Here is a 14,977-nt window from a genome sequence, read left to right on the forward strand (position 1 = left end):
TTCCTGACCACACAGCAAAATTCATTTCTGGGATAAATTCAATGGCTTAGCTAGAACTGCACTAAACACTGAATTTTGTCTTGATATGACATAAGCCAAACAAGACAGAGCTAACAGCACAAGCATACATAGAGCTTACCTGCTGTCAGCCTCAATGAAAAAGCAGTGCCTTAAAACAGTTCTAAATGTCTTTTTCCCCCTCCCCCCAAAGCCTTAATAAAAAGGGTAAGACAAAAACCAAGAATAAACTGGCAACATGGCAAGTATCAGTGTCAACAGCAAGGAACTTCCTTTATAAAAAGAAGCCACATTGCCACACATGTTAACTGTTGCAGCTGAAAGGGTGTTTGTGTTTCATTTGTAAGCATACAGAGATCCAGTTTGCACGTCATATTACATCGTGCAGGAAGAAGCAGTCACTAAGAGTTTCAACAAATGAAGTTTCACCAAGACAGATGAGCCTCTCTTCCTATGCTATGGAGCAATCATTTCACTACATGGGATGAGCAGCAATTGTGTAGCACGTTAGCCATTGTTTCGTGTACAGCTATAATCTGGTTATGAAAGCACAGACTGCAAGTGTAGTATGTCAGCAAAGCTAACTTGTCCACGTTTAGGCTGTGACCTGGTTATAAACAAGTACAGCAAAAACCCTCCTATATATATGAGCCTTTTTATTAAAAGATATGGCCCTCAGGGATGAGAGATTTCAAGATATGGAATAAGACTCTAGGTTGCTAAAACAGACCCCATTTCCATAGTAAAGAGAAGGCCAGTCTCCGATTGTAGTAAAGGTACATAAGCTGCAGTCTGCCCTCCCCTGCGGAGAGTTACATGATCCCCACAAGATCTCTCTTACAAAGAGCTCAATAAATAAATAAAAATCAGAAAGAGCCACTGCATGGAAAAATCCACATCACATACCACCCAGGAAAGTTGCAGAGAAGAGGGAAGTCTCTGTCCATTAACTTGTATTATTTTATTCAGAAAACCTTTTCCCAACGGAGGGGAAAGGAGTAGGAGGTTGCAGATTTTCTACGTTCAGTTAACTGGGAGCAGCAAACTTCCCCCCTCCCTTGTCCCTCCCCTACAACTGCTAGCTTCACACATCTGCATTGTTACCTTCACTTTTTCTCTTCTCAGGCAGCAGAAAAGACAATTTTCATCAAAAGACCAATCAGAAACACCTTCAGGCTCACAGTCTGTAAATCAGAGGAATAGCAGATTACTTCATATTCATAAACCGCGACATAACTGGAGCCAAAAGAGAAATGCCAAATTAAATACCTGTTTCACAACATTCTTGCCTGCATTCTGAAGATGCAAGCTTCATTTCGGCCATATTTCTAAATCCCCAGATTACCAAAAACTGTATACATTTGATCTATGCACACAAATCTGTTTTTTCTGAGCACTGCCAAATACACTCCCAGCTACATAAAGATGAACGCACACTCATTAGTAATTTTAGCCAATATGAAACTAACTGTGAGCACTGCCTGAGGGGGGGGGGGGGAGCACAAATCACCACGGTAACACACATTTTCTAGAGGCAGAGCTGGGGCTGCTTCTGTCATTAGAAATGCAGAACAAGATACAAACATAGAGATTGAATACCTTTAAACAAACTGAGATCTTTTAATAATCCAGGTCCAAACAGGCCTTCTAGAATACTTTCAAACCCTAAAAGCAAATAAAAGAATTGTTAGCTTTCTAGATGAAGCACGTCACTACAAGAATATTCACAATAGCAGTTCTATATTTATCTGTTCCAAGAACACAGCTCAACGTGTTTTCTCTTAGTATTACAAGATGTATGGGTCAGCTGTGATGACTGAACTACTGACAAACCATAGCAGAATCTAGAGTCCACTGACTTCTGCACTTTTGTAAATAGCTAGGTAAAAACAGAGTGTTACGGCGTTGAAATAAACCATTTTGAAAAGAAAATAGGGAGTCATAGGTTCTACAACATGCTTCTCAATGCCAGGTTATTTCTGTATGAAAGATTCTCTTGCTAAGCCTCCAAACTGAAATAAGGTATGCTTTCCCAATTAAAGCATAATAATAATAATAATCAAAAAAAAATTCTTCCATCTGATGGGCACTCAGTTAATTTTCTGGATTTCAGGAAGTTTTAGAATCGTTTTTTTTTCCTGAAAAGTTACACATTTTCAAAGAGAAAATACTAAGGAAAGATTCAGCAGTGCTGAATCCCTTAAGGAACCAAATACCAATCACGATACTGCTCCTGCCATAGAGCTGCATCTAATATACACAGTTTGATTTACTTCAATGCCATGATTTATGCCTCACTTAAAATAAATCTAACCAATTTTAGTTTATTCCAAAAGAGGAAAAACCTTTCTCAAAATTACTGCCATTATTTGGAAATGTTAAATCAATATTACACTAAACCCCTGCTGGGAATAAAATCTACAGAGCCATTAACTACCCAATACTGTGAGAAGACAAGTTAGCAGAGTGAATATGAAAAGTGCAAAGACTATTTTAAAGGGGACAGACAAATTCCACCTGCTCATAAAAATGTATTCCCTAATATGGCTATAAAACTCAAGATTTTCTCACTCCCTCTGTGTATGCATTTCTCCCCCCACCCCGCCCCATACTTCTGCTTTGTACATTTTATAACAGTTTGTATATAGCTGGTAAGCCAACTTCTCCTACTTGCCTGGATCTTTGAGAGGCAGAAGAAGAAATAACAGATTTTTTTTTTTTTTTTAAAGACATGAAAACAAGGCTTTAAGCTTGGAGAAACTTGTATGGGTGAATCAGGGACACAAACTACCTGAAATAGCCTTTTTAAGAAGCAAGTCTAAAACTAAAGTAATCACATGCTGTGAGGGAAATCAATTATTACATTGCAAAAACAGCAGTAATTCTAAAATAACTCTGACTGTATACAAATCTCATATCACAGTTATCACTTAGACAGCAGTCTCATCTTCAAAAGGAAAGGACAAGTAGCATTATCCCCCACTGGGTGTCAGCAAGAGTTCCAGGGCACTAACATCATTAGATAACAGATGCTGGACCCTATTGAATTTTTAGCCTGTAACACTACTTAGACAGCCAAAAGCATTGCCAGGGCATAACACAAGCCTTGATAAAACATCTAGCAGAGACAGATGCTAAAAATCTAATCGTAAAAAGCACCGAGTGGGGAACAAACTAAAAACATGCAAGAGTTATGGTGGAATAACAATCAAGAGCGAAAGGAAATAGGGGAGAGATCAGAGATTAATTTATGAAAGGAGAAACTGGAAAAAACATCCTATTGAACAGCACCTTGTCAGGCAGAGAAGTAGCACTGCCTCCAAAAAAAAGCCAATTCAGGCTTCAGGAAGTGGCAGGAACAGTGGGAAAGGGCCGATCAACCTGACCTAGAAGAAAAATAGGAGAATCATGGTATTGACCCATAGGTTTATAATGCTGACACTTTTACGGGTAGCAACCCTTCAAAATTCATAACCGAAATGAAACTTGAAGTAAAACAGCTAACCAACCTCTTTCTCTTTTTGTTATAAGCCAAAAGAGCTCAGAAATTTTACTCAAACTCACCACGCTTAAAATAGTAACTGCCAATGACTCATGCCCCACAGTTTGCCGTGCATGCAATCGCACAATGAAATCCCTGCCAAGTTTTACAGCTTGGATATTGTACAATCATAGTTTGCTAGCCCACTGTTCTCAGTGATGCTAATGCCACTCAGTTTTTATTAATATTAAATATTGGATTTAGCAGTTGCATAGCAACAGCAGAACATCTTATGTGCAATGCTTGACATTAAAAAAGGCAAATAAGGGAAGTATGAATGTATTCAAAAATTATACTAAAGACTGGTAAAAATGCCATGAAGCCCTGCTCCCCCCAAAAAGCAAAGTGCAATGCAGTAATGTCAGTATAAGCCCTGCCATGTAATATTCAATCATTTAGGACTCCAAAAGAGCAACTGTGTACAGTTAACCATGCATAATATATTGAAAACAAAGTCTCGTAAAAGGAACTGCCTACTTTTTATATTTTTCTTCTCTCCATTGTCACTGCTCTTAGAAGCTTGAAAAGAACATTTCTTTTCCTATCGATTGTCCTTTTCCATTTGGCAGATGATATTTTCCAGTATTTTAAAATAGAACAGAAATTGACATGGCTGCCTCTGCTAAATTCCTTGTTTTTGTATCAGCATCATCTCTATTTCAGCATTTGACACTTCACAGCAGCTAGAGAGCAGGGCCAGCAGACAAGTTGTAGGAATAACACAATTAGAAAAGAGGAAGAGGGAAGAAGATCCCAATATTTTCATGGTTTCTCTTTTAGACATGTTCCTTGCAATTACAGTGGCCACACTTTCCAAAATCCTTATAGTGCTACTAGTGTTCTACAAAACAAAAAACTCCTTAATTCTTACGCTAACGCCCAAAAGATGTCTTAATTCTATAAAATAAAACATTCACAATGCTCAAAAACCATCTTCTATATCTCAGAAGGCTCTCTCACAAGTAAGGAATTAGTTAAAACAAAGCAAAACCAAAAAACCCTAACTAAACAGAACAAAGAAAACCCTTAGTACTGAAGAAAAGCTGAAAAACATTTTTATATTGATTGTTGCACGTAAATGTTTGTATTATTACATAATTATTAGCTCTAAAAATAAAGTAATACTTATAAAATATCATTCTCTAAAATGACAAAAGTCAGAGTACAGATGTGCCATTTTTATGCTAACAGTAACAAGTACAGAAACCCAAACAAAATGAGTCAACCATTCAGTTTTCAATATGGTCAAATTTCACCAGAGTTTTGCCTCTGCACCTAAGTAGTTTTGTTCTGCTCTGATCTCTGGCATTTTCATCCTCCCTTCTGCAACCAAATATTTTAAGTCATAACCAACAAAATTTAATTAGTTTAAACTAAACAGTGTTCAAGAGAATAACAGTTCAACATCAAGCTTTGCAAAAGATCCCATTAGATCCTTGCATCTTCTTTTGCCTTAAAACTAAGAGCACTTGTAATAATGAAGCAGTCACCAGGCTCCTTGAGATAACTGTTGCGAAGAAGCTGTCCCAGGAGTAGTGGAACAAAGCCTGACTTCCTACGCATTTTTGTCTTGTTTCTCCACCCTTACAGTAAAGCCAGACCAGTCTCTCAGGTCACTTACAACTTCACCCTGTGCACACAGTATATCCAGTTTCACACCACACTGTACCTCTGTCTCCTGTAATGACCAGTAAGGAAAGATGAACTGGTATCATGGCTCATCCCAAGTTATGATGTGTGTCCGTGGCAATGTGAGAGCATGTGCACTGACTGCTCAGCACAAAAGTCAAAATGGGTAAATTAAGCTCAGCCTGAAGTTTTTCCTCAGTGGGAGCATTAAGTTTGGGTTGCTATTCGATACTTACCCATGACAGCTGATAAAACTTGAGGAAAGTTGTAAGATATTAAATTCCTACTGCTTTGGCAAGTTCAGCTGAAACTCACCAGCAAATCCAGAAGTCAGGAGTGGGGAGACAGCAGAGAAGCAGAAGGGATCAAACATGACCCTTCCTTGGGGAGAGGTAGGGAAATCAGGCTAGGATTACTATCAACTATTTAAACTACTACTGCTTCAAAGAGGGAGCCAGCTCTGAAACAGTTTGTATCTAGCCAGGATTGTTACCACTCCAAGTACAGACAAAGATCTAATGGAGTTCTCAAGTCCCCAGCCTCATCCTCACGCCATCAGAAGCCACCAAGTGTCAACTGAGCTCTAGGAGACTTCCACAGGCACTGCAGTAGGTTCACTGCAGATGAGTACAGCAGTATTGCATTGAAGAGACAGCTCCAGGCAAATCCTCACTTCTCTTAAGGTTCTCTTTTGGGAAGACACTTTGTCCAAGAAAAATCTGAGAACAAAGTCCTGATCAGAGATGAACAATGTTTTGTGAAAGGCTATCAAAGTACAGCTTCCTTCATTCAGGCACAGACTTAGGAACCGAAACCTACTGAAGAAAGCATAGGATTCCTCCAACAGATACTGGCAGTGTAAACCAGCCAATCCTTTATTAAAAGCACACAAAAGGGACACTGTGGCACATTACTACTCATGTTAAAGCTACAAAGATAGAGGTGAAGTTCTGTAGGTCTACTCCTTCTTCTCCTTTGCCACCACATGCAAACAGAGTTGATGTCTTATAGCCTTTGCCTCGAAACTCCTGTGCTGCAGGAGGGTGTTCCCACAAGCCCAAGCACTACGTCACCTGAATACTCCGCAGGTTTTGAAGTCCATTCTGCTGTACTGTTTCCGGTTGTGGAGTCTAATTTATTTTTCTCTGACAAATTAGTACAACAAAAGCATAGAGACTTACAGCTGTTTTGTCTCAAGATGAGACCTAGAAAGAAAGAGTCTCACAGTTTTGCTGCTACTGCCAGTGCTACTTGCATTTACACAACCAAGAAAGGACTACACTGGCTGATCTCTAGCAATATGGATACACCAAAGACATTCTCTTCTTTAAAGCCAGTAATGCAAGCTCTTCAGAAGGAAATGTGGATTCATTTTTGAACTGCCACTGCCATGGTTTTGAATTTCAAACTTTTCCCCCCAATAGCACAGTTCAGACATACTCTTTAATACCCACCACATAATTCAGTTCCAACCATGTATCTAGTCAAAGTAGTAATACATGTGTCGCTTACCAGAAGCCAAATGATTTTGAGTGTGGTAAAGGAACACTATAGCCTGTCTTTACTATTATATCGATTGTTAAAGGACTTCAAAAATCCACATATCAAGGACCTTGAAGGGGGAAATAAAAATAAACATACAGATGTATCAACTGTCCAGCCCTACAACTGTCATTTTGAGATCTAGTTTATGAATTGATATTCACAGATCAAAATAGAATAAGTAAGTGCTAGGCAGGGTACTAATCAAGTATACTAAATATTATAGACAATGCCCCACTAGAAAACAAGACAACCAACCCCTCCACCATTTACTTATAGTAAATATCAACCTGAAATATACACATTTTGCACTTTAAAAGACCAACTTGAAAAAGCTGAAAATAATTGAGCCAAATAAGATAATAATTGTCTACATCTTTGTAGAAATTTATTAAATAGTTAAGAACTTTTTACTATATACCCTCAAAGCAACATCAAGGATATACAAATTCTGACCTGTTAATAGAAACAATGTGACTAAGGTCCAACAGGAGACAAAATAACAAGTTGGAAGTGGGACACAGGAAGGTCCATAGCAAAGAACAGAAATCAAAATTCAGAAGTATTACAGAAGTCTGAGCAAAAAGACACACGAAGATCTAGGGTGAGCAAAGCTGAAACCAAGAAGGTGGCACATATGCACATTAGCAAAAAAAGCTAGAATAATATGGGAGTATATTAACAAATATTCAATTGAATGACATAACACCTACTTGTTTAGTTTTGTTGAATGGTGGTATTTAACATTTATAAGTTGACAGTCTTAAAATGCTAGTTTTCTGGGAGTTAGTCAAAAAATATTTGAAGCAGTGTTCAATTACAGAAAGTCCTGGAATAATGAGAAAGTTCAAAGGGGCTGGTAAAAAAAAAAAAAAAAAAAAAAAAAAAAAAAAAAACCTATACCGTTGAGATGACATTAAACAGATAATTACTGGGGTCTCAACTTGACATCGATTTTCAGAAATAATGGAACAGCCCATAGAGAACTTGACTACTGAGGAATTAAGAGCAAAACCAGCGTCAATCAACATGGGCTTACAAAAAACACCTTATTTAACTTGACTTTTATGAGACTACAAGTTTGATGAACAACAGTAGTAAGCTTGATAAAATATTTTTAGATTCATGTAACATTTCTGGTCTGGTACCACACATTTTGACTAGAACTAGCAAAAAATATATATATAGCTGTTGAAACATCAGTATCAGTGGGGACCCAATATCAAGAACATTGCTAGTGGGGTCCATCAAGCGTTGGTTCACAGCCCTATGCCATTTAACATTTTAGTCAATGACTTGGAGGAAAGCAGTCACTAAGTTTGCAGAAGATGCAAAGACAGGAAGAGAAAACATATAAAGTAACAAAAAGGCCAGGTCACTGAGGCTGCTTACCAAAGCAGACGCAACCCAACACTACTGCTGGGAAGGGGGGGGAGGGGAGAAGGGGACACAAGAAAACCACAGAAAAACATATCTAGAAACAGGAAAAACAGCTCCTCAAATAGATAACAAGATTCAGTGGCTAAAATTGGAAGCTAGTCAAATTCAGTCAGACACAAGATATCCTTCGTTTTACAAATATGCAACAGAAAACATAAGAAATGCACTGCTGGATGAGACCAACACTTCACCTTGGCCAGTATTCTGGAGAGGCTGTTTAGGGTGAGTATGTGGGCTGGCCACTTTAAGATCTATTCCACTTGTACTCTCTCCAGCATTTACATTCATAATATTAGGAGTCTCATTAACTAGTAGGAAGCGACAACCATCATCATCGCACCAGGCTTTTATTGGATTTCTCATGCCTAGATCCTTCGGTCAAGATTGGATATATTTATCCACCGCTATGGGATTTGAAGCAGAAATTAATTCAGAAAAATCCTGCAGTCTACATGCAACACGGGAATTCTGTCCCTTTTAGGACAAAAATCTATTAAACTTGAATGCTTCCGACACAGGCAACTTAATAGAAAGGCAAGACCAAGCAACAAGGAAGAATTAAAAAGAAGAAAAAAAATCACAGGACAGTTATTAATATACATCAAGTCTCAGCACATACATATTATTATGTTACATAAATAAAGAATATCTGCAACTTATAATTAAAGATCATCATACCCACCTATGATAGATCTTTTTATAAGTACCCTAAGAAGAAATGAAAACAACTGTCTCAGCTTTATGTTGTGGAGAACAAAGAAGGAAAAAGCAGCACATCTTCAGTAATTTTTCAGAGTTCAAGCCTATATATTTTTATGTTAGTGAAACTGCACTGCTCAGGGACTACTTGTAGACATCTCTGCTCCAAAGTCAACAGAAGCTTGAGTAATCACAAGGGCTTTCCCCTATATACCTTGCAGATCGATACTACGTTCTGTAAGAGCAGTATGAACACATGCATACAGAAGAAAAGACCTACCCACAGAAAGATGTTAAGAGAGCAACTGTTTAGGACAACGCTTCAACAAGAATAGGTGTAACCAAGTCCTATATGGTAATGCCTAGCTCTTCTATACTGCTCGTTCCTAGAATACCTTGGCAACACAAGACAAAAAAGTAAAATCACTTGCCAAGGTTCCTTGACAGGCCATTAGAGCTGAAGAGAAAAGGCATCCTTGAGCCCTAGACTAATGCTTTATTCACCAAGGAGCAGCATCTCCAGCAGAGAAAGTCCACTCGAAGCAGTCAAGAGGCCAGTGAGGCGCGCTGGCTGCCAAACAGCCATTTCACTGTTACAGTAACATACTACAGTAGCAAGATGAGAAATCAAAAAAGGCACGAAAAACTGTTTCAGCAGTAGACGGCTACTGTTGATAGCGAGTGCTTTTAGCCATTCATACTGCGAGACCTTCCCTGCCCCCACAAAAATGATTCACTGAATTCCTCCACTGGACTGTAACTTTATTAAGCACGAAACAATAGCAGGCCATCCTCACTTTTCTCTTCAAGCATCCTTTCAGCCAAATGCAATTCCTCTTCCTCTGAGAATTAAGTCTAAGCGCATTTTCTCTGATGGAATATCATACTCGCAGCAAGGCACTTCATGAGCTAAGTATGGTGGAAAGACAGCTATGTATCCTAACAATAATGGTGATGCAATGTACTAGCCTCCACAACAGAGGAGAGCCCTGCCAAAACCCCTAAAAACAAGTTTCTAAATGGGTAGACATAGCAATACTCTCTGGAAATTAGGTACATCAGGTGTCAACATGGCTTTCATTGTCAAACCCCCTCAGAAGCTAATGCATTTGTTCTGCCAGCATCCGCTGCAACAGGGAGTTCTGATCTCCTCTACAGGAAGAAAGTAAGACACAAAAAAACAAGTTATCAAGCAGTCTGGCAGTGCAAGAAATGGAAACAGGTCTCCCCATCTTAAGTTAGCATTAACTAGCAGAATCATCTCTCCATTCTACAGCAGTACCACCCCCCGTCAAAGGAAGAAAAATAAAAAAACACCCCAAAACCAGCAAAGCTACAATTTATAAACTCTTGTTGCCAGAATATAGCAAGGCAAAAGTCATAATATGGACCATTTTCCCCCTCCCTGCCCCAAGAGAAGTTTTTTGTCATCTGACATCAAGAAGAGAATTATACAGAGGCATACAACCTTCCTTATCTTCAAGGAAAAGTCTCAGCAGGAGAACTCATGAAAATCCAAGGACTCCTTGCAATGGCTGTCTCAACACCATCTCAAGATGCAGCAATTGCTCTGGCAGACTGAGATTCAATCTTCATGTGGATTTGCGGGGGCGGGAAAGATAGTAGATCATCTGGCTTGTAGATACTGCATCCCTTTAATCTGGCTAGCTGTTCAAATCAGCAGTTGTGGGGTTTTGCTTTACATTTTAACTCAAGATCAAGAAGTTTATTGTACGACTAGCTGGTTTTCTCCACAACCAGTCACCACCAATGCAGGACCTGATCTTGGAATCTTCTTGCATAAATACTTGCGGCTTATTACTTTAGAAAATGAACCAGAAAACCCAGGCATCACAAAATGGCAAAGAACGACAACCAAAGAATTTCAGGAACAGCCCTTTCTCTCTCTCGCTAAAAAAAAACCAAAGTGCTTCCTTAATTGTAGAATTATATCTAGATGAGAAAAACATGTTTTAACAGCAAAAAAATTCAAAGTGATATTTGCCTCTTTTTTTCTAGTATCTCAGTCCAAAGATGGTGCCTTTAATTGTTCTACCTCCAAGTCTGAAGTTCTAGCAGGCTATCAGGTACACCTTTCACTGAGAAGAAGCAACACTAGCCGGAGACAGACAGTTTCTGAAGACATCAGAAGAGCCAATCAGCTCAAGAATGAGAGTGCTATAAAGTACAAAACATTACAGAACAAAAATTTTTTATCTGGAGACCCAAACACTTCTCAAACTTTAAACAACTTTTTCCATAGACAGTAGCGTTACATTGCTTGTTACAGGAAAAAAGAAAAAAGAAAAGATCTTGAAACTTCTCCTCTTTGGAGACAGCCTGTTAATGCTGCATTGTCTAGCAAAGTTAAGATGACATTCATTAACTGCCAGTATTTATCCCTGTATCTTATGTTACCCTAGCACAAGCATTAGAATAGCCTTGCAGTAGACAGAATTGATCTGTCTGGAAAATACCTCCCACGGAAGAGATTACATTTCCAGCAGGGTCGATTCACTGCTCCAGTTTGTTTCATGGCCACAGTAGCGCTTGTACCAGATCAGGCAGAGTCAGGTGCGCCAGCAGGAACAAGTTGCCACAAGTAGGTACAGCAGAGGCTCTAATCATTTTAAAACACGGAAGAACTCCTCTTTCCTCCAAGAAGTTGTATATATGGAAACTTAAGATACCAACAATTTCCACCCCAGCCTCAAAAGATATGTATTGATATCATACAAAAGTGTGTTACAGGTGTGGTTTAAACTAACTGAGCTGCTGGCTGTATTTTGAATTCTGTAGCAACCCTATTTAAATGGGTTCAGGCCCTTCTCCTTAACCCTAGAAGCTCAATCCTTCTCCACATCGTTCTCTGCAACACAGCCACCTAGTGAATCAGATCACCTAGAACAATTCAGCTAAAAAACAGCCCAAAAAGGGTAGGCACAAACTCCTGAATCCACTTAAACACAGACCGTCAGCAGAAAAAGTGTCTGCTAAGCCATAATCTAGCAAACGCTTCAGAGTTCATCTTGGTTTCACCTCCTTTTCCACCAGAAAGCTCAGTTACCGATCATCATTCATCACCGACTTAAGTCGACGTCTTTTTACTCTGTTATTTGTGACTGTCAGAGACTATCTGATATTAAACAAAACTCTGTGGTAAGCCACTACCCCACTGTCCCAATGATGAGTGCGCCTTCTGACTCTCTAGCTAACAGCACCCTCAAAATTCTTACGATATGCAAAGATGCACCACTTCATTAGGTCAAGTGATTATTTCACTACAATGCTAGTGAATAAATTTTATCCTAGATTTTTATTAAAAACATGGATTTTTGTCCATTCTAATACACCAACTGTTAGTTTAGGTAGCAGGCTCAGGAGCAGCCAGCTCAGCTGTCCCTACAACAGCAGAAACCTCCAGGAGGGGAAAGAAGGCACAGGAGTCATCACACCCAACTCCAGGAAAGCTGTTCCCATTCCCAAGTTAGAGCACTGTAGAAGAACTGTCACTTGAGTTTGGTGCAATAGTTCAAAATAAGGTGATATGGTGAAGCTTAAAGTTATCCACTACATGTATAGTCTTCATTTTTATAGCAGACAAAAACACACTTGTGCTCCCGTGGCACACGTACCCATCTGGAAAGACAGATGTCCCCAGTCAAGTAAGCCATAGCTGCTTTACATGAGCCACCAATATACACTATAAAACCATGTTCTGTCTGAACAAGTTAGTTTTAACATGGTTCTCTGAGATCTTGTTAGCCTCTTGTGAGGTGCTCTGGAGCTCTTCATCTGACAAAGGTGTCTAGCTACTCCTTCTATTTCGATTTTCAAGTATAAACATGATGAAGGAACTTCAGAACCTAAATTACCTATGATAGCTGAGTTCAAGCTCCTGAAGGGAAAATATCTTTTTTTAATCTTTGTTTCCTCCCCACCCTATTGATAGGGCTGCTTTGGCCACTGCTACTTAGAGAATTAGCATTTAGACAGGGGAGGGGAGAGTACATTGCCCATTTTTTCCCTAACTTTTCAACAAAAAGAATAGCTTCCTTTTCAAGAAGGAGAATAGCTGGAAACCTTGCAACAAATAAAGCAAAACCAAGCATGCGTGTGTGTGGCAACTGTGAGGGGACAGACCAAGGGTCACTGATATAAAGGAAGATGGTATGGAAAACACATGAAAAAAGTACAGTCAGTTGCTATTTTGCTTGAGGTTCTAAGTGACCCCGGATGGAGTTACTATCCCTTGACCCCTGTATAGAAGGAGCAGAGCTGTAGAAGCAATGCAATTAAGGGGAGTCACACAGCACTGCAGAATCTACATCATGGAAACAAAGCTCAATCTTTACTACAGTGAATATAAACTTGGCATTTTAAGGCCGCTTCCCAGAAACTCTGGAAAAGTATCCTTACCAGACGGACTGTTCAGTTACACTCTCTGCAGAAAGGGAGAAAGGATGATCTAGGCCAAATCCATTGGGCACTGCAGGCAACTACACAGAAATGAAAGGATAACATAAGGGGCAGCAGAGGGGGGGAAAGGAAGACCACCAGCATGCAAAGGGAAGTATCTTAGGGTTTAAAGACATTAGCATAGAACTCATATTAGCTACAAAGCAGAGTACAATGACTAGTTGTAATCAGCTAAGTCACATTCAGAGATGCACTCTAAGTGATGCACCTGTGAATCCACAAGGCAGTGAAAACAGTGCAAAAGGAGTACAGTTAAGCTAACTAACCCCACTAGTCTTAGGGTAGTTTGCATGACAATAGTAGCAAAAGCACAACGGTACAAAGCAAGCACATGATAACTCCTGCAGACAGCACTGAAGTTATAGCTGTATTACTATTGTTACCCTTGTACCAGCAAAAGTAAATGTTAGCAGAAATATTCTTAACCTGTGCTTCATTTGCACCTTTATTACACATACATAACCTTAGAAGTTGCAAGCCCTGATACCCCTTCGGATGCAGAGAAGCATGCTGGCACAGTTGCCGAGAACTTTATAAGTAAAGATTATAGCAGTAAAGCAATTTGGTACTGTATCAGTAGTTTGTGGGAAACTGCAATTGCCAGATGTGATGGAGCATTACTCAATTTAGACTGGCACCAGTCTTTTTTCGGAAGCACTCTTCCCAAAGAGCAAATGATTGATAATCTGTCTCATTTCTAATGCCATGTAATGTTTGCCACCATTTCATATAACAATTCTTCGAACTTTACTAATCTTTTATGGATTGATGATGTATATCTAAAGCTAAACTATGCCTATAGACACACCTCACAGGAGAGCCACCCACTTTCTCTAGACTATTTTGTGTATGATTAAAAGCAGAGTTACAGTGAGCTTGTCTTTTTCTTCCTCGACAGCAACACTGAACAGAGGAAAGACTGCTTAAAACCAGTCCTTTTTATTCACTCTTCCATTTTCATTTGCAGTACTAACAACTGTACAGGTGCAATCACTGAACTAAAGAGAATTAAAATGTCTATTTTTTGCTGCATTATTTCTAGATAGAAAAAAATTCCTGGCCTGATCCAGTTATGTCGGCAGGTACAAGTGGCAGGACCAGGGACAACTAAGACACATTCCTGAAAGCAAAACCTCTGTTTAACCTCATTGTTTGCTCCCTCAGGATGCCTTTCCCTTTTGCAGATCTGAGATAGGCATTTGAACAAGGTACTGGATCTGAGCTGAAGACCATATTCAGAACAAAACCCTCAGGATTTGGTGGATGCAAAAGTAATAGCATAGGGAATACATCATTTATGATGACCATACAGGATCTCAAAATTATGCCCAATATTTAACAGTTTAAGTTGCACTTAACTGTGCTGTGTGCACAGTAATTTTAGCTCCCACTATCATCTTCAAGTCTTCCTCAAGCCAAAGAGCTCTGTACCACTTATTGTCATTGCTCAGACTTCTCAGTTGTGTTTACTCCAGACCTTCAGGAATTCCTGAAGTAGAGCTCACTATTGGCCTTTCACAAAGTCCAACCTTTAAGCCACTGTACTTCAGGTGAGGCCATGCTACCCCCACACAACTTCTGTTTTCAGTCTAGCTGGAGTTCTTTCCTTGGAAACAGAGTATATGAGCT

At 39.3% G+C, this 14,977-nt stretch overlaps 1 protein-coding gene across 4 annotated transcripts in view; it reads right to left on the bottom strand.

Moving 5' to 3' along the window:
• Positions 1-14,977, bottom strand: part of LCOR (ligand dependent nuclear receptor corepressor) — an 84,977-nt gene that overhangs the window by 49,338 nt on the left and 20,662 nt on the right. For 2 of the 4 annotated variants that reach the window (XM_064514111.1, XM_064514115.1), the window contains exons 2-3: positions 1,618-1,683; positions 1,123-1,202 (exon numbers count right to left, since the gene is read on the bottom strand). The exons of the other annotated variants lie outside the window; for them this stretch is intronic. In XM_064514111.1, the coding sequence (XP_064370181.1) occupies positions 1,123-1,202; positions 1,618-1,683 (146 nt within the window). The remainder of the gene's footprint in view (positions 1-1,122; positions 1,203-1,617; positions 1,684-14,977) is intronic. 4 annotated transcript variants of the gene reach the window in all.

This window comes from Dromaius novaehollandiae, chromosome 6 (assembly GCF_036370855.1).
Source record: "Dromaius novaehollandiae isolate bDroNov1 chromosome 6, bDroNov1.hap1, whole genome shotgun sequence".
NCBI lineage: Eukaryota > Metazoa > Chordata > Aves > Casuariiformes > Dromaiidae > Dromaius > Dromaius novaehollandiae.